Source organism: Phocoena phocoena, chromosome 2, assembly GCF_963924675.1.
Source record: "Phocoena phocoena chromosome 2, mPhoPho1.1, whole genome shotgun sequence".
Taxonomy (NCBI): domain Eukaryota; kingdom Metazoa; phylum Chordata; class Mammalia; order Artiodactyla; family Phocoenidae; genus Phocoena; species Phocoena phocoena.
The window spans coordinates 29,234,266-29,253,898 of NC_089220.1; the positions used below are offsets into that span (position 1 = coordinate 29,234,266).

A 19,633-nucleotide genomic window follows, 5' to 3' on the forward strand; every position below is an offset into this window, starting at 1 on the left:
CAAAGTAATAGCAAAGCAGTTTGCTCAGTGGGGTGTGTGAATGGAGGAGTTGCTGTGGCCTTGGTTACGGGGAGGATTGGTCCCCCCTCTTGTCTACCGCCTCCCCCTTCCCCTCTTCCATATCCCCCCTAGCCCCAGGCTCCTTCCTCCAGGTTAATTTCCCAGGCCGCAGCTGTGCCTCTATCCTCCCCCTCCCCCCTCCTCTTCCTCCCTCTGTCCACCACACACATGGGCTTGAGTTATGTGCCTCCTGTTCTAATGAGATAAACAATATAACTCTCACGGGGCTCTGCTCAGCCCTCTATAAGTGGAACTCCAGGGCTGAACGTGTTGGCCCTGTAAAGGCACCCTGGTGCCTACCAGCCCAGGGAGGAGGGCAAGGAAGGGGGCTGGAGCCCTGAGAGAGTTCTTGGGGCCATTTGCTTGTTGATACGAGTTGAAGCAGACATCAAAGGCAGGCCTGTTTCCACCCTTGTGGCTAAAGGAGCAAAGAGCAGCCTTGTCATGTCACGTGGGCAGAGAGTCCAGGCTCGTCTAACTCAGCTAATTCATGATAATTAATAACTGACATTTGTACAATGCTTCATGGTTATAAAGAGCTTCTTCTTGAATATGAGCTAATCCCCACGACAGTCCTTGTAAGGTGGGTATTATTACCGCCTGTATCTTACAGGCAAAGAGACAGGCTCAGATAGGTGTGGTGAGATTTCCAGGGTAGCAGGGAATGGGGGTATGAGGACTCGCCCTTGTCCTCTGCACTGTGGAGCTTCTCCAATCTACTAGAGAAAGTTAAAGAATGAAATAAAGACAATCCCTTCTTCTGGACATTCAAACTACTTACTAAAATGGACTCTCCTGGGAGAGTGGACCCACAGCCACAGGCTGAGTGGCCCCAGGCAGCTGACCAACAAGTGTGGTGACCGCAGTCTCAGGGAGGGTGGAAGACTTGGACGAGTGCTGACAGTTTTGACCTCTTGTCACTTAGATCTTTTGCGTATGCTGGCCTGGACCAGTTCCTTCTCACTAACCTGCTTTTGGTCAGGTTGGAAATACCATGAAGCAGCGCGTGGGGCAAGAAAGAGCCTAAGGCACAGAGGCTCCGGTCTTGGCATGGGTGAGGTGGGTTCTGTGCTCCGTTCAAGGGGTCCTTCCTGGACGGTTTGGATGTGGATGGAGGAGTCTCCTGGAGCCAGGAACAGCAGGGGCTAAGGGTCATTCACTTCCCGCGTTTCTGAGGCTGGTTCAGTTGTGGTTGAATTTATTTGATAAGCATTTCTTGATATGCCCGCCAGGCACTGTGCTAAGCACTGGGGATACTTGAGGTGGACATGGTTCCTGCCACCCTGGATCTTATAAAACCAGTGGAGATGACAGTCTAGTAAGTAGGCAGTTAATGACAGTGGCTTGGGAAAAATACAGGGAACCTTGGGAATCTACTGGAAAAACCATTAGACTAACTAGTCTTGGTACATCAGAGAGGACATCCAGGCAGTAACTAGATGATGCTTAGACATCCAGAGGTTCTTTGTCAGCTATTATAAAAAGCTATAGAGTTCTTAAATAGAAAAGAGTTGCTCAATTCCCCCACCCACCTACATTTGGATTGGGTAGCTCTGGCATGGATTTGGGGCATTGGTGTTAATAAGAAGTTCTCCAGGTGATTTTGGCTTCAGCCTGGATTAAGAATTGCTAATCCAAGATAAGTGGGATTATGGGACCAGTTCTGGGATATAGAGCAGCAGGCCAGCCCTTGTACTTGGCCTTCTCTGGGATCCTGGGGAACACTAGCCCCAGAAGTGGCCAAAACATCTGGAAGGGACTCTGACTCAATGTACCCATTCAGGAATTATGAGGTGAGAGGTGACATGGCCCTGGAGTGAAACACACCAGAAACATCAAACTATTCCCAGTGATGCCTTCCCTCAAACAGAGGTCAAAACTGGATCTCATACGGGAGCGAGACCATGCTTATTTTTTGGATTCATTGTGTCTTCTATAAATCAGTCACAAGTCTGGTCCTCAGAGCTCAAGGCACTCAGAGCTTCAGGATCCTCCTCTGTGCAGAAGACCTTACAGCTATCAACAAAGTCAAGTATTAGAAGGACTCTAGGACATGATGAGCCCTCAGCTCATAATATCAGAGATATTTCTGGAGCCTGTAGGCTCTGTCACCCTTGATGGTTTCTAAGAATCAAAGGGGGAAGGGTCAGAACCTCCAGCTTGTTCACAGCCTGGCAACCTGTGGGAGCAGCTGTGTGATTAAAAATGAAACTTAGCACATAGAAAGAATTGGAAAATTTTGTTTCCTTTAACGCTGGTCCTCTGCTTTGGACCCAAATCTATGCATGGGTAGAGATGACAAGTACAAATGAAAAATGAATGAATGGACGTGTAGCAATGAAATTTTTGTAAGTTTTTCTCTGAAAAATGCAAAAATGAAGCCGTTTTTTCTCTTAACTTTTAAACCCCCCAAAATGGAAGACAGCAGATGGGAATAGGGTCCTGATGTTTTCTACTCATGGTCCTAGGTCTAGGAAGTGCCCCTCTCATAGGAGGCTGCCTGTCTCTAACAGCTGTCCCATGCCATGTTTACTACAGAAGACTGAGTTGTGACTTCCATGAAAGTGAACTGGAACATATTCTTCCATTCACTCACTCACTCACTCACTCATTCTGCAAATGTTTAGTTTGATTCTTCTCTGGTCAGCCACAGTTCTGGTTCTGGGGATTCTGACCTGAACAAGACAAAGTTCCTGTCCTCACCAGGCTTTCCCTCTAGCGGGGGTGGGTCAGTGGGCTTGCTGGTTCATTTTGGGGTGCATTGAGCAGTCTTTTTAATCTGCTAACCGCCTAACCAGTCTTCAGCCCTCTTCCTCTCCCCTCAGCCTCCACCCGCTGCCCTTTTCTCTGGGAACAAACCAGGGTCTAGTGCAGGGAGTCCACATTCCTCCAAGGCCTCTGGCTGCCCAGCATATGCCACAGGAGCCACGAGAGTGTTGTCTGTTGAGCTGGAAGGCTCCTCATGGGGTGCTCGGCATGACAGATGATGCTGCTGTGGAGCTTTCGTGTCAAAAGCCAAATCTAAATGGTGATTCTTGTTGGGAGACCATGTGACACATAAGGCCAGCCGCTGAACTCCTGCCCATTTTTTTTTTTTGTAACGCCCAGGCAGGTGGGCAGGGCTGTACAGGTATGCTGGCTATGCAGGCTTATATTCTGATGGAGGTGGCACAGGGCTCCCTTTGGCTTCAGCGAGCTGCCAGCAGCTATCAGTGGGTGGAAGAAGCCAGTGGGTAGGAGATCTAGCGCCTTGATCCTGTTTCCTTGAAATGTTTCCCAATCCAGGCTGTCCGTAGGTAGACAGAATGACTTCTGCTGCTCCCCCCTTGAAGGGAACCTGCTTGACCTGGACAGAGGGGCAGTTGATGGGCAGTAGCTGGATATGCACTGCCTTGGAAACACTGTGATGAGGGTAAATCTGGAAAAGTCCTTCTTGTGGTTTGGAGGTCCCTCTGATTTTCTTCCTAGGCCAATAGAGCAGAACTGATTTTGGTCACAGTGATGGCTCATTTTGGCATGTGTCTACTGAGGCAGCATGGTAGAGCAGACAGAGCAAGGGTCCTGGGGTCAGATGACCTAGATTCTGCCCGGGCTCTACCATCTACCAGCTGTGTGACCTTGACAAGTCACTTCACGTCTCTGGGCTTCACTTTCCTCACTGTGAATGAGAAGGTTAGATCCAGCCTGGAGCATTTAATCTTTACACTGTCTCTGTCCACAGGCCTCGCCCCGGGCCAGCTATACACGTACCCTGCCCGCTGCTGGCGTAAGAAGAGACGATTGCACCCACCTGAGGATCCGAAGCTGCGGCTGCTGGAAATAAAACCTGGTCAGTGCCCTGTGGAGCTTGGCTGGGCCAGCGATGGGAGAGGTCGGGGGTGCTGGGCTGGCTGAGGACAAGGTTGCTCTGCCGCTTTGTCCATAGAGCTGAGTTTTCCAGCAGAGTGAACGTGCCTACATGGCGCTTTCAGGAATAAACACATCCACGTGCCCCCAGCCTCACCAAGCTTCTCTCCCTCTAGGTGTTTCGGGCCTTCCCCTTCCTCTTGTCTTTCTCTTGCCACCCCAGGAGAGGAGAGTAAGCAGGCACAGTGTGGGAACAGGCCCAGGATGAATGACTTTCCCAACAGAGCTGAAGGAGCTGCAGCTCTTTTGGGCCAGGTGATGCCTTCCCATGGCTTCAAGTAAGGAAAACTCGTCCTAGGCTGTCTCAAAGGAGGACAGCGCACCATGCACCCTCTCCCACCCTTACTGGAAACGAGCTAATGGAGCATCTTACACGAGTGGGGCCAGTCACTAAAAACAGAACCCATCTTGGACATGGAGATGAGAGAGTTTGAGTTCAAAATTTGCCTCTAGGTGATGTTGATTGCTTTGTGGCCGTGCAGAAGGAATTGGTTAGTTTTCTTGACTACTGATCTGTTGTTACACTTCTGAGCGGGTGGCAGTCTTCAGACCTTGCTGCAGCAAGGCCAAGTGATTGCCCTGGGTCCTTAGCTTTAAGGGAATGTCTGGTTTGGGGGATGCCAGAGCTGCGACATGACTCAGAGTGGTGGCCACAGTGCTGTTAAGTGGGGCAAAGGCAGAGCTGACATGCCCCCTCCCACTGTCATCAAACAACATAGGCCTGTCAAGGCTGGCTGCCTGGCAATGTTACCTCACTCCTGCCTTTTCACACTGGCTCCTTAGGCTGTGTTTTTTCTGCAAAATCTCTACTTAACGGTTCTTCGGGATGCTTTCTCACAGTTCCCTTGTTAAGCATGCTTCAAATTTTCACTCTAACTCACATTTCACTTGTGCAAAAGTTTTATTTATTAGGGGTGGGTGCTCCACCCAAGTTCTCAAACGGCCTTGCACAATTTACAGACCCTTGCAGACACTCCAGGGTGATGACTGGGCTGTCCCAAACTCCCTGAGATGCAGGCTGTAGGAGAGCCAAGTCTCCTGGATCACAATTGTGAGCCACATGTGTCATTTTACATTTTCTAGTAGCCACATTTAAAAAAGGAAAAAGAAACAGGTGAAATTAATCTTAACAATAGATTCTATTTAACTTAACATATGAATAATATCATTTCAGCGTGTAATCAGTATAAAAATTATGAACGAGGTATTTTACTTTTTTTGGTATTGTTTTTTAATTCCATTGTGTATCTTTTAACACATTTCATTGCAAACTAGCCACATTTCAAGTGCTTATTGCCGCACGTGGCTAGTGGTCCCCATATTAGCCAGAGTGGTTCTAGAATTACACTCAAAGTATAATCCAGGGCTTCCCTGGTGGCGCAGTGGTTGACAGTCCACCTGCTGATGCAGGGGACACAGGTTTGTTTCCCGGTCCGGGAAGATCCCACATGCCGCGGAGCGGCTGGGCCCGTGAGCCATGGCTGCTGAGCCTGCATGTCCAGAGCCTGTGCTCCGCAATGGGAGAGGCCACAACAGTGAGAGGCCCGTGTACCGCAAAGAAAAAAAAAAAAGGATAATCCAGTTAAGGATTACCTCATCACTCATCCGTGCCACTTCCAAGAGACCGGGACTCAGACCACTTCCAGATCTGGGACAACAAAGGAGGAAGCCCATACCTCCAAAATAAATTGTTCTTATTGACAATCGTTTATGTTTAATAAAGAAGCTGTAGATGGTGTGGAGTCATGCCGTACTGACTTGTGGTCCGGCCACCTGTAAGTCTTCAAAACCAGTGTTTCTCAAACTTCAGTGTGCGTACTGGGGATGCAGTCCTTGGGATCTGATAAAATGCAGATTCTAACTCAGCAGGTCTGGGGTGAGGACCAAGATTCTGCATCTCTACCAAGCTGAGCTCCCCTTGACAGGCTCTAGGAATGCAGTTATGTCTATGATTCTTGGAGCCTCCCTTGGGCTCTACCATCAGTAGAGTTCTCAGAGGAGAGAGTTCCCCTGACTTGTGAGAGACTGGACACCGGCCTGGAGAGGAATTGTCTCAAGGCATGAGTTTCCTTCCATGTCAGACCTTTCTATGCATAATAAGGAGATGCCACAAGCAATTTGTCACGCCAGCACCCGGTTTGTCCCTCCTGTCTTCCTTTGCGTCCCTGCCTGAGTCCAGCCAGTGGCGGGCAGCTTTCAGCAGCAAAGGCCAGGGTTAAACGTGGCTTAGACTTGTCCTTGACCCCAGGTCTTCAGAGCTGAGAGCTTTGTCAGGAAACCAGGTCAGGGCAAGGGGAGAGGGTGTCCACGCAGGAATCTGAGGGGCCTCGGAGCAGGTCTGAGGGCAGGGCTGCAGAGGCCCCGCCCAGCACAGAGCTCATCTATGGCACCACAGGGTGGTGAGTGGGGAGCCCATCATGGCTGCTGTGAAGTCGTTTGTTCCTGGGCTAAACTTACACTGATGGAGTCCTCCCTAGGCCTGCAGTCCTCAGCCCGTCTCCCTCACTGTGAATATGCCATCCTGCCTATATTTCTTTACTACTTGCTGAAAATAAAAATGTGTCTGTGTGTGGGTGGGATGAGGATGACAGCTGGGGCGAGCTCTTTGGAATTTGAAAGCATTCGCAACGTCCCTGGACCTATGTGTTTCTCACGCCTGACATCACCCCTCCGATCAGTCCTGAATAAACATCTTGCAAACCTCCCACTTGCCTGGGCATCTGAAGGACAACACACGCAACATTATTTCTCTCCGCTGACTGACAACGGAGTTCAGCGTTCTCTGCAGCTTGCACCTGGCTGCAGAGGTGCATGCAAGGTGTTTCAGGGCACAGCCATCACAACTCAGACAACGTGAAGAGGGGCAGGAGCCTGGTGCCAGAGAGGGGCCTCCCCTGGACCGTTCCCCCAAGAATGGAGCTCTGCGCTCCCAAAGGGGAAGCTGAGCTGGCAGGAGAGAAAGGTGGATAGTGAATATCCACCAGAAGGCCCTGAAGCCGAGCAGATGTTGGGCAAACGCCAGCTGATTAAAAAAGAGCCTTTAATTTCACTTTTTTTTTTTTTGAATGAGGAAAAAGGGCTGGGAACAAACTTTTAACTTGTGTCCTTCTGGGTTAAATCCTCAGATAGTCTGCTTCGATCAGTTTAGCATCTTCTGACCCCAGACCTTTTGGTCCCTGTGGTCTGGAGCAGATTTTATCTTTGTTTTAGAGATTGGGAAACTGTGGCACTGAATTAGGAAGTTAATTTCCCAAGGGGCTATCAGTGGTGAAGCCAAGGAAAAGAACCCTATGGGGGAACCTGTTGGAACTGGCGCCATGTTGCTCCAGGACTCAACACGCACATTCATCCTGGTGTCTCAGACCTGTAGGGCTCCCGGAATGTACCTGAGGCCTTGTAATGCCCTTCCGCTCCGGGACACTTAGGGAGCAGCCTGGCTCTTTGCCACCCTTGCCAAATTCCAAGGGTGATGGGAAGGAAGGCAGCCAGGAATAGGGTTCTGGTTCTTTCTCTTCTTTTTTTTTGGCAGCCACTCAGTGACTGGGCATGAATGACCGGGATAATCACCACCCTACCACATGTTGGGGGAACGTGAACAGTCAGGCAGGGACCCTCAGGGGATGGTAGGCTAGGGTACGGCCCCAAAGCAGAGGGTGCCATAGCTGGCCAACAAGCAAGTCACAGGGGCCCTCGGAGGGGTGCCCCCCAAGGGGGCGGTCCAGGCAGAGGCCTGAGTCCCACCTGTGAGGGCAGCGGTGGAGAGGCCTGCTTTGCCTGCCTAGGGTGCTGTCCCTGCTGCACTGAACTGCCAGGACTCTACAGATGGGAGCAGGCTGTGGCCAACTTCCCCAGCTTTTGAAAATCCTGCATCTTAATTAGTTCCCTACTGCTTTTGTACATGGCCCACATTTTAATAATCTCCCGGCTTCTTCCACCGTTTTCTCTCTGATGTTCGGTGCGATTTCTCTTCTCGAGGCAGTCCCCCCGACTCCTCCGGCACCCTCCCAGCCCGGGAACAACTTACGGAACGCTGCCGATGTGCCAAGCATGTAGCCTGAGATCGATGAGCCTGTCAGCTGGCTCCCTCTGCCCCCGCCTCCCCGTCTCCCGTGTGCTCCTCACAGGGATGAGCCAGGTGGGGTGGGCAAGACTGGGGGAGGTGGGGGCAGGGACCCGTGGAGCCCCCAGCCAGGTGTGAGCCAACGGACAGCGTGACCTTCCCCTGGCCCACAGAGGAGTCTGGCTGTGCTCTTCCAAGGGGGAAGGACGCTGAACTCCCACCCCATATGTCAGTGCTTATCTGTCTCTGCGAGGGGGTTCCTTGAGCGTGGTATGGCGGGGAGAATGGATGCCTTCAAGTGCATCAGGGGGAAATGACCAGTCATTTATCTCTTTCCTGCAGTGTCAGAGCTGCAGCCATCCATCCTGGAGGCCGGCAACAGCAGCTTTTTCACAGCTTTTGTTGGCCTCGTGAGCTGGAGAGAGGTGGGCAGGCCACTCCGGCCCCTGCTTTGTGCCCTCCTGGCAGTCTGGGGGAAGGCGCTGGGTCCGGGGGACTGGGCCTGGGCCTATGACACTGCTTGAGTCTCTCAGGGCTCTGGGAGCCTGGGCTGGCCCAGGAAATGGGCGGCAGCTGGGAGTCGGCTGGGTGGCGGCGTGCACAGCTGCTGCAGGGTTTCCATGGCTGGGTTTTTCAGTTGGACCTGGGGGAACCATGTTTAGAGCGTAGGTTGTAAGGCTGTCGCCCTGTTACGCCAGGGCCTTTTTACTTGTATCTCTCCCTGCTGGAAGGCGCACATTTTGAGTGCAGAGGCCCACTCAATCCTTCATCTGTATCCCCAACACCCAGCGCCGGACTTGGCACATAGTAGGTGGACAGCAAAGATTTATTAAAGGGACGAAGGAAAGAAAAGTGCCTGGTGTCTGTTCTCAAGCTTGAAGAACGTGGCTTAGCTCTCATCATGCCCATTGCACGGATGAGGGAGATTGAGTGGGAGAGGCGGAGCCTTCGGCCGCTGACCTGGCCTCCCCATCTAGCACCCAGCCTGGCCCGTGGGGCCTGTCCCAGCTTTGCCATCTTGCCTCTCTTTGGTTTTAGCCCATAGGGGCCTTCATGATGTCGAACAGCTGTGCTCTGCAGGAGAAAAGGCCTGGGTTCAAGTCCAGACCTCTCCACCCACTGGCTGTGTGATTTGGGGCAGTCACCTAACCACTCTGACCTTGATTCTTCACCTGAAATGCAGATCACGGCAGCTGCTCTGCTTGTTTCCCGGGGTTGTTCTGAGGGCCCAGTGGGAGGGTGGAGCTGGAGGACTTGGCACTATGATGCCACCTCCACGCAGTGCTGCTAGGTGGGCCGAGGGGGCCTCAGCCGACCCTGCTCTGTCCCCAGCACGTGCTCATTGCAGGCAGCTCACTGCCCAGCTGGAAGAGTGTGTGCTGTCTGGCCAGAATGGGAACACAGTCTGCATTAGAGTCTTTTTTTTTTGCAGTACGCGGGCCTCTCAATGTCGTGGCCTCTCCCGTTGCGGAGCACAGGCTCTGGACGTGCAGGCTCAATGGCCATGGCTCACGGGCCCAGACGCTCCGCGGCATGTGGGATCTTCCCGGGCCGGGGCACGAACCCGTGTCCCCTGCATTGGCAGGCGGACTCTCAACCACTGCGCCACCAGGGAAGCCCTGCCTTAGAGTCTTTTAAAAGCCGGAGTCTAGTATCTTCTATCCTGAGGAGAAAAGACCTGGCGTCTGGCTGTGGGATCTACCTTTCCCAGAACCACAGCTTGCCCAAGCTCACCCCTTGTGTCCCAGAACTGAGTCCTCTCGCATACATTGTCCAGAGCACAGAGATAAACTTGGAAGGCTTCCTCTCTGTTTTACTAACGCCTGTCATCCCGTGGCGCTGGGCCAGGCCTGTCTGGCTGGGTCTTTTCTCCTGCCCTTGGCCTAGGCTGATCTGCCTTCTTCTCTGAGAACCGTTCCTCTGTGGACTTGGTCCGGTATGGCTCTGTACCTGTGCCCCTTAGCACTGGGCACCCAGCCTCCTTCACTGTGTGGGGATGCCCCCTGCTCAGGGGCTAGGGGCCTGCCCTCTGGCTGTATCTAGCAACCAGGACATAGGCACCATGAGGACAGGGCCCTCTCCTAAGTGCCGGCTTGTTGGTGGGGCTCCACACCTACTGCAGTCACTCCTAACTAGTTTCCTCACTCTGCCCTCACCTTCCTTCAGTAGACTTCACAGTGATCCTGTTAAAATATAGCCATCATCAATCTAAATGTCCACCAACAGACGGATGGCTAGAGAAGATGTGGTGCATATATGTAATGGAATATTACTCAGCCATAAAAAGGAACAAAACTGGGTCATTTGTAGTGACGTGGATGGACCTAGAGACTGTCATACAGAGTGAAGGAAGTCAGAAAGAGAAAAACAAATATTGTATATTAACGCAAATATGTGGAACCTAGGAAAATGGTACAGATGAACCAGTTTGCAAGGCAGAAATAGAGACACAGACATAGAGAGCAAACATACGGACACCAAGCGGGGAAAGCAGGCGGGGGGAGTAGTGGTGGTGGTGGGATGAATTGGGAGATTGGCTTGACATATATACACTAATATGTATAAAATAGAAAACTAAGAAGAACCTGATGTATAAAAAAATAATAAAATAAAATTAAAAAAATATACATAGGCATCATAATGTCACCCTTTGCTTGAAACTACCAATGGCTTCAGAATTAGAAGGCAGCATTCTCGCAATGGCCTACACAGCCGTTCAAGGCCCCAGAACTCTCTGAACTGGGCTCCTACCCTTTCCCTGGCTCACTGTGCTCTGGGCAGACAGGCCTCAGTTTCAGGGCCTTTGCGCGATGGTGCCTTTGCTTAGGACGTCCTTTCCTATTAGCCGCGTGGCCTCCTTCCTGCTCCTTCAGGCTCGTGCCTTCCTGGCCACATCTAAAAGTGGAACCGCCCTCCTATAACCCCCGATGCTCCAGCTTCCCCTCCTCTGCTCTGTCTCCAGAACATTGATTACCATCTGCCATACTATGGGTCTTGCTTGATTATGTCTTGTTTCTCCCCCACTAGAATATAACTTCTATGAGGGCAAGAATTTCTGTCTCTTGTTCACAGCTGTGTCCTTAGCACCTAGAACAGCGCCTGGTACATAGTAAGTGCTCAATAATTATTTGTAAAGTGAATGAGTAGAGCAAGGCCTCTGCCACGTGGTTCTGCTGTGATTTCCAAATCTGCAGCATGGGACCCCCTGGAATTGAAGCAGCATCTCGGCCTGTGAGCTGAGTCCCATCCTCAGCCTCCTCTGTCCTCTTAACTGCTCCAGACTTGGCTTCCTCGCTTCCATTCCCCCTGGGCCCATGCCCAGTTGCAGGGAGCTGTGTCTCACCATGTCTGATGGTCTGAGAGTGTCAGAAGGTGAGGAGTTTTGCTGAGAAGTGCAAGGAGAAGGAGACTTTAGAAGGGGAAAAGGGGGGGCTCACATGAATTGAGCATCCTCCCTGTGCAGACACTGTATATCCATTATCTCATCTGGCCCTGTAAAAACACCGGGAAGTGGGCTTTGTTGTACGGATGAGGAGATCAAGGCCAAGTGTGCAGTGTGGGGTACAAGAGCTGAGATTTCACCCCAGACAGCTTCTTGCACTTTCCAGCAATCTGTATTCCCTTGAATCATTTCACCACTCAGTCCATTCCCACCATCCTTCCGCTCCCTCACCTTCCTGCTAAGTTGTATTGACGTGGTCTGCTGACCAGCCCAGTGGTGAGCTTCCTTTGATAGTGTGGGTGTCTTTCTATGTCTCAGGGATGAGGGAATGCTTATCTATGCTTCCAACCTCTGGGTGCTGCTTCCAGGGGCCCATCATTGCATGTTGGCTTAGGGGTGAGTGGGTAGGCACAGCAGAGAGTGGGGACCACAGGGCTCTTGGGGCCATGATCAGTCCTCCTGTTGTGTGCATATCTTGGGCTTCTAAAAGAAGCAGTAACGAGGGCCTGCAGGGTGCAGCCTGGGTGATGGGTCCTCATTGTGAACCTCATCTATTTTGAGCTTTATGAATCACAAAGCAGGGAGTCAAATGCAGCCAAGAAAATGGCACCCCTGAGGAATGCACAGATGGATTCCTGGGCCTGCCACCATCTCAGGAAATCAGGGCTTTGGTCCCCTCCAATCTCTTCCTCCATAGGGTGAGAGATAACAATACCCCTCTCCTTCCCCATGAGCCCGAGAGTCTGTTGGGCATAAATGAAAAAATGATTCCTAAGCTTCTTGCTCCTTGGTGTAAGTTGATGTATAAACCCACGGAAATGTGATGAGATTAACTCCTCAAAATAATAAGTGGCCAGAAGAGAAAACTGCACATTTGTAGTTTTAAAGAAAAACTAGCGTCAGGTGGAAAAAAAAATCTGAGCACTCATGATGTAGCAGGAGGTTTGTCTGCCATTGTCTGTGGGGTTTCTACCTCCTCTGCACCATAACTCTATCTCCAGGCTCCTGCGTCAGAGAGCACCCGTGATGGATGGACGGATGGATGTGCCTTGTCAGGGTGTTTCACCACGATTTCCCTGGGGGCAGTCTGTCTGTTGGCAGAGCACAGCCTCCCCAAAGATGGTATCTCTTGCAAACTCGACAGCTAACAGACAGCTCCTCTCTTTGTATATGTCCCCAAAGAAGAACTGTCTTAATCTGTTTTTATATGGCATATTTTATTGTAATCCATATATGACTTGCAGGTTCCCAGTCCTCCATCCTGAGGCAAAAAATGCACAAGGAGTCAGAGGCTCCGTGAACCTGTGACATCCAAGCGTTTGCATTTTTAAATGACCTGGGATTTAATTACTCACCGTGCTCCCATGTTGCACTTTCAGCCTCGTCTTGCCTGCATCCTGCTAATGAGCTCAGTGGTTCCAACAACCCAGTGGAAGCCTTGCATGTGGTGCATTGGGTGGCAGACTTGGGGCACCTGTGTCAAAAGCCTGTGGCTTTGATCTCCACCCGAGAGGATGGCTGCCCTGTCCACAGCCCTGGGGAGAAGCCATTGTTCTTCACTGGTGACTTTTTCTTTTTTTGTTTTGCTTTTATTTGTGCTTTCCTTTCCTCCCTGCCTTCCTTCCTTCCTGCCTTCCTTCCTTCCTTCCTTCCTTCCTTCCTCCCTTCCTCCCTCCCTCCCGCCCTCCCTCCCTCCCTTCCTTCCTTCCTTCCTTCCTTCCTTCCTCCCTCCCTCCCTCCCTCCCTCCCTCCCTCCCTTCCTTCCTTCCTTCCTTCCTTCCTTCCTTCCTTCCTTCCTTCCTTCCTTCCAAGACTTTCTATGCTTCAATCCTTGTTTGTCTGAGAGGTTTTTTCTTATTTGGAAACTGATTTGCTTCAGCTTGCACAGAAGCTGTCTCTGGTGTGATGGATCGTGCTGGAAGTCACCCAAGGAGTATCTCTGTTCCCAATTAGAAGTGCAGGCAGTGCTGCGTACGGGGGCCTGGGGAGGCGGCTGGCTTGGGTGACAGCTGCTGCCGCTCCGGAGAGAGTACCGATCCGTGGGTTTGTATCCATGTGTATAAAATCAGGCTAATTTAAAGATGAATTAGGGGTGTGTGTTTTAGACCATTTTCTTTTAATGTTAAGTGTTTGATGGCTCCTGTCAGGTTATGCGGTCCCCAAATTTGTGCAAGGGTCAAAATGAATACGCTTTTAAAGAATTATTAAATCTTATATCCAGATTAGCTGTATTAGAATAAAAACGAATCAATGAAATCCCTAAGGGCTCCATAGGGAGTGTGTCTAGGACGGGCATTGTGCAAGAGCTTGGACCTGTTACCTTATTTTTCCTTCCCTCTGGGACCTCCTGTGGTCTGGAGCCAGAGAATGTACCCTCTGCTGCTTTGTTGGGAGGGCATTGGTTAGCCTGTCACTCTGACCTTGCAGGCTTTACCCATAGTGCTTTGAAACCAGGGTTTGCCAGGGGTCGGCTAGAATGTTGTTCTGGAATGGTGCTCAGTCGGGTATCAAGTAGACAAAACTAAGAGCATATTTAACGTCCTTCCATTTTTTAGAAGCAAAACCGTAGCAAATGTTCCTTTTAATTCTGTAAACCTGTAGTGTTTAGTGTGGTAGCCACCAGCCACGTGTGGCCGTGGAATACTTGAAATGCAGCTAATCTGAATTGAAATGCACTGTAAGTGTAAAATACTCACTAGATTTCAAAGACTTGATGTGAATAAAGTAATGTCAACTGTCTCAGTAATTCAAAAATACGGATTACACATTGAAGTGATAATGTTTTGGATATGTTGGGTTAGATAAAATATATATTAAGATTAATTGTGCCTGTTGCTCTTTACTTTTATTAATGTGGCTACTAAAAAGTTTAAAATTACATGGATGGCTTGCATTATATTTCTATTGGACAGCATTGCTGTGCCATTAAATCAGAATCATTCAAACTTTGATAATAATAGCATGTAACATTTTTAGGACACTTAGAACATCCCGGGCTCTTTACTATATGATCTAATTTTGAATCTTGTTTTGAAATGAAAAAAAGCAAAGCCAAAATTGGTAAGCCTCCTTTTCCACTCTGTTTCTCACACTAGTTTTTGTGGGAATCTTTTCAGAGTTTCTTTATGCAGTGTATTACCATGTTTAATTCTCACACCAACACTATGAAATAGATACTACGATCATCCCCATTTAACATAGAAGGAAACAGACTTAGTGGTTTAGGTAACCAGCCCGTGGTCCCTTGGCTAATACATGGCAAGGCCAGGGTTTGACTCCAGGCGTTTCTGAAAGCAGAACTTCTATGAGCCAATTAAATATTTTGGTAATTAGGCAAGGATAATGCCACTAAATTTCTCTGTGACCCTGGGAAAGTCTCTGTGTCTTTCTGTGCTCTACTTTCCTCGTTAAGTGATTGGACTCCAGATGCTGTTGGGGGTCCCTTCTAGCTCTTCGAGTGTAGGAGAGCCCATTTCACTCTTCCCATTTTGCTTCTCTTCCCCCTCGTGCTTCTGACCCTGTGCCCATCTCAGAGGATCAGAGGACCAGAGGACCAACAGGGTAGACTGAATGATGGGAAAGCAGGATGGAGGAATGGTTAGCAGGAGAGGAAGAAGAAGCAGTAGGGCGAGCAGCATGAGGGAGTTTACCGGTGATGGACCGCTCAGTACCGTTGTGCGGAGTGAACACCCCATGGGGATGTTCGCATAGAACGGAGCCCAGGACCTTGACACAGACCTGCCCTCAGCCTCAGCAAAGGTCTGCCTTTTATCTCGAAATATGAAAACTGTGGAGGTGGTCTAGGAGGGCAGTGAACACGCACAAAGGTTTGGGAAACAACTTTTCAGATTGAGGCAAGGTGAAGTCCATATAGCGTAGAGATTAGGTGAATGGGTTCTGAGGCAGATTGGGATCAAGGCTGGACTTTGCCCCTTACCAGGTGTCTGATACTGAGCAAGTTTAAGCCTCCCTAAGCTGCAGCATCCTCATCTGTGAAATGGGATGATAACTGTGCTCACCACTTGGGTGGCGGTGGGGATTAAGTGATACGTAGCAATAACAGCTGACACATTTTGAATGTTTACTATGTGCCAGGCACTCCGCATGTACACAAGCATATCAGTGCTTGTTGGGACTCAGCCTAAGCCTGCAAACTTCTAATAAGAATACAATGAGTGGGGCTCTTGTCACGATCTCAACCGCGTCTAGGAAAGATCCTTTGGCTGCATTCTTGTCCTGCTGTGTGGCTTTTGGTGAAGTTACTTAACTTTTCTGAGCCTCAGGTGACTCATTTATAAAATGAGATGATAGGACTTCCCTGGTGGTCCAGTGGTTAAGACTCCATGTTCCCAATGCAGGGGGCAGGGGTTCGATCCCTGGTTGGGGAACTAAGATCCCACATGCTGCAGGGTGAGGCCAAAATAAAAAAATAAGAAAAAGAAAATGAGATGATTAAAGCAGATGATTTGTAAGGCCTTTTCAGCTCTAACATACTGTGCAATTCTGGAAATAGGATTTATTTAGTGTTGAGAAGGCTAAGGGGGATACTAAAATATGAACTTCATAAATAAAAATATATATATGATGATTATAAATCTGAGGGATGGTGAACAGCTGTTCTCTTTTGGCTGAGAACAGGACATGAGGCAACCTATTTTAATTGTTTTAGATTCGTCATTTGGAAGCCTTTTGTGACTTGGGAGAAAGACTAATATGTCATTGGAGCAGGCTCTGGAGCTGCACACGCTGGCCTCACCAAAGCAGACAGTTGGCTATTTTTCTGTGTGATGTAACTTCACCACACAGCCCTTCCTTGACCCCCGATCTAAAGTAGACACCCCCCCACACACACTGTATTCTTTCTTCACATTTCACCCTGTTGCTTTTCTCTGTAGCACTTATGACATTTTGTAAGTGCATATTTATTTTGTACTTAGCATTTAATGTCTGTCTATTTTTTTAAAAATTTTATTTAATTTATTTTTTATACAGCAGGTTCTTATTAGCTATCCATTTGATACATATTAGTGTATATATGTCCATCCCAATCTCCCAATTCTGTCTCTTTAGATTGTCAACCATCTAAAGGCTGGGTTGGTCGCTATTTGGTTCACCTACTATGTACCTAGTTCTAACACAGTGGTCATCACATAGCAGGTGCTCAGTAAATATTTGTTGAATGAATAAGTGGGTGAATGAGTTTCAGAGGTGGTTGATGTGGGGGTAGTACTTCTTGATGGAGGTGGATCCTCTGCTTGCCTTTTTTGGTAAGAAAATCCCAAAGACCTTGTCTTTCAAGGGACTTTAGATACTGTTTCTCCTTCCCACCATCATCTCCTGGGGGCTGGCCATGCATGGGTGTGAGTTTCTTCAGTTTTAATGGGCTGCCTGAGCACCCTTTCTTATGGGCTGGCCAGCCTGCATCTGGCTCTGGTGGAGGAGCTAGAAGGGGAATGTGGAGCTCCATTTGAATAAAGGCCAGTGGAACGCGGGTTGGTTGTGCTCGTTATTTCTGTCTGTTCCCCCAGAACAGCCTTTTGACCTTCTTTACGCTGCCCTGTGCCCCAGGAAGCTGACCTCAATGGCTGCATCAGTGAGGCTCCCTTACCCTCTGGCTTCTGGTTGAGCTTGGCCAGTGGGAGGGCAAAGCAGGAAGACAGGGCAAGGAGAGAGAGGTTGGGTGTGTTGTACCCGGGTTCTCTGGCCCGAGAGCTCTCCATGGCTCTCTCTAGGTCTTGCAAACACACTCTTTCTATCCCTCCAGTGATAGCAGGGCTCATGACCCCCCACTGTTAACTGCCCTGGTGCTTCCCCATTCCTTGTCCCCTAATTCCTGTCCACACCTCTGTAAACTCCATACAGATGGGCCATTCGTTCCCCTGACCGTTTGCTCCGGCACCACCCCCTCATGGTCTTGCACCTGTCTTACCTGATACACGGTAGGGACTACGCATCTAATCGCAGGGGGTATGAAGTGCAGGGTCCGGGGAGAGGTTGGAGGAATATTTTGTAGTAAATCTGAGTATGATCGCCTGTACCTGAGGTTTCTGTTTTTAATGAAAAAAACAGAAAAAAACCCCCCAAAAACCCCAAACAAACCAAGAAGCCCTCAACCACCCTCCCTTGGGTTAGGAGTTGAAGAATTCTTGAGAAAGGGGTTCAGTTTCTCTCTCCGATTTCTCGCATGGGCAGGGCCGGCACTGGCTGCCACTGCTCAGGTGGCCCCATGATCTCAAGCCCCACGAAGCCAATCAGACTGATGTCTTCAGAACAAACGCCCCAGTGTGCGGGCACTGCAGCTCCCAGCTGCTGATCAGGGGCCTGTTAGGCATCTGCTCTCGTTCTTTTTCTTCACTGGGCTTCAGAGGCCTTTACTTCCCTGGTGAGTTGATAAGAACAGCCTCTCTGAGGTTGAAATAGCTTTTCATGGAGCAGACTGGAGCTGGGCAGCCAGCATGGCCGGGGGGAGGTCATGGAGTTGGCAGACAAGAGTTGGCATAGAGGGAGAAGATAATAAAACTTGAGGCCGACATTGGTGCACTGCTTTAGAGTTTTCAAAGCGCTTGAAGGTAAAGGAACACATTTATGCTCCACAAAATGGCCTGGTGGGGTGCTGGGCATTGTCGCCCTCACTTTGTAGATGTGCTAAAGGGCTCGGGGGTCCTTGAGGGCCTCGCCCAAAGTCACAGAGCCGGAGGGTGGCAGAAGCAGGACAGAGACGCAGGCCGTCTGACCCCGTGTGCTTCTGGTGCCCCTTCTGCCCCGTCTCCGCCGTCTCTGAGGGAGCAGGCAGGGCTGGGCTCTGGCTCTGGGACTGTGAACTGGAGATGGAAAAGCTGAACTCCAGTGTTCCTGTTTGTCCCGGAGGAGAGATCGCAGGCATCTTGAATCCTTGCCGGGGGCTGCGGTTCCCGCATGCCCCCAAGGGCCACCCTTCCTGTCCCTCCTGTCTCTCCTGTGTCCAGTGGCCTGACACTGCTTTTCTGTCCTTGTTTTTCAGAAGTGGAGCTGCCTCTGAAGAAAGATGGGTTCACCTCAGAAAGCACCACCCTGGAAGCCTTGCTCCGTGGCGAGGGGATCGAGAAGAAGGTGGACACCAGGGAGGAGGAAAACATCCAGGAAATACAGGTATTTCTGTGCTTGCGGGACGGGTTGGAGCTGGCCCCCAAGCATCACCGTCGTGCTTCCGGAACTCCAGCCCCAGCTCTGGTCATTCTCTCAAGGGCCAGGGCTGCGTCTCAACTTCCCACCACAACTGGGAAGCTGGCCTTGGTCTCCCTGTTCGTCCACTCAAAACGTAGTTTTGGAGCCTACTGTGCGCCAGGCACCGTGCGAGGTCCTGGGGACACCGTGGTGAGTGAAACTGACCGCATCCTCTTTCCCGCCCCCTGGAGCCAGCAGCCACAGCCCAGGCTTGGAAAGCTCGGTCGTCCGGGGCAACCAGCCCCCGCAGGGATCCCCACCGCACCCCTGCCTCACACACCCTCATCAGCTCTAGTTCACCGGCTGTCTTGTCCTTCCCCAGCACCATCCACCTGTCCTTCAAGGCCAGTTTAGAAGTCATCCCCCAGGCAGGTTGGTGGCTTCCGTCCCCATGTGTTTACCACCCTCTGTGCACAGCATGGCTAAGGCTGCCACCACGCAGGGTCACCACGCAGGATGACAACGGTGTGCTCTGATGGTGTCTTATTTATGTGTCTTGAGTCCCCATTGTTGAATCCAATGGTTGGCACAGAAGCTCGTAATATTAATGAATACAAATATGAAATCATAGTTTTTAATAATTAAACATAATGAAATTATTAAAATTAAATTACATTTGTATTACATTAATACTTTATATTAAAATTATATATTTTATGTTATACATATATTATATGATTACATATTTATTAATTTTATATCCAATCTAATATTTGCATATTAATTTATTAACATTGTAATTAGATGACTACCAGTAAAATGTTTGGTTTGCTTCGTCAGTACCACAGTGTGTGGGTTCCGTCGAGTCAGAGACCGTGCCTTCGTGTTCACTGTTGTACCCTCGGGGCCTTGCACGTGCTCAGCAGAGTCTGGTCTCAATAAAGGTGTTCAATGAGTCAGTGAACGTGGCCTCCTTCTCTGCCATTCCTGCGTTCAGATGAATGGTCCAGTCTTTTCCGTTT

General features: G+C 50.0%; 1 protein-coding gene across 1 annotated transcript in view; it reads left to right on the forward strand.

Annotated features, from left to right (window-relative positions):
* Window positions 1-19,633, forward strand: part of DPF3 (double PHD fingers 3) — a 202,921-nt gene that overhangs the window by 119,637 nt on the left and 63,651 nt on the right. Inside the window, 2 exon segments of the mRNA XM_065870834.1 lie at window positions 3,782-3,889; window positions 18,469-18,596. Coding sequence (XP_065726906.1) covers window positions 3,782-3,889; window positions 18,469-18,596 — 236 coding nt within the window.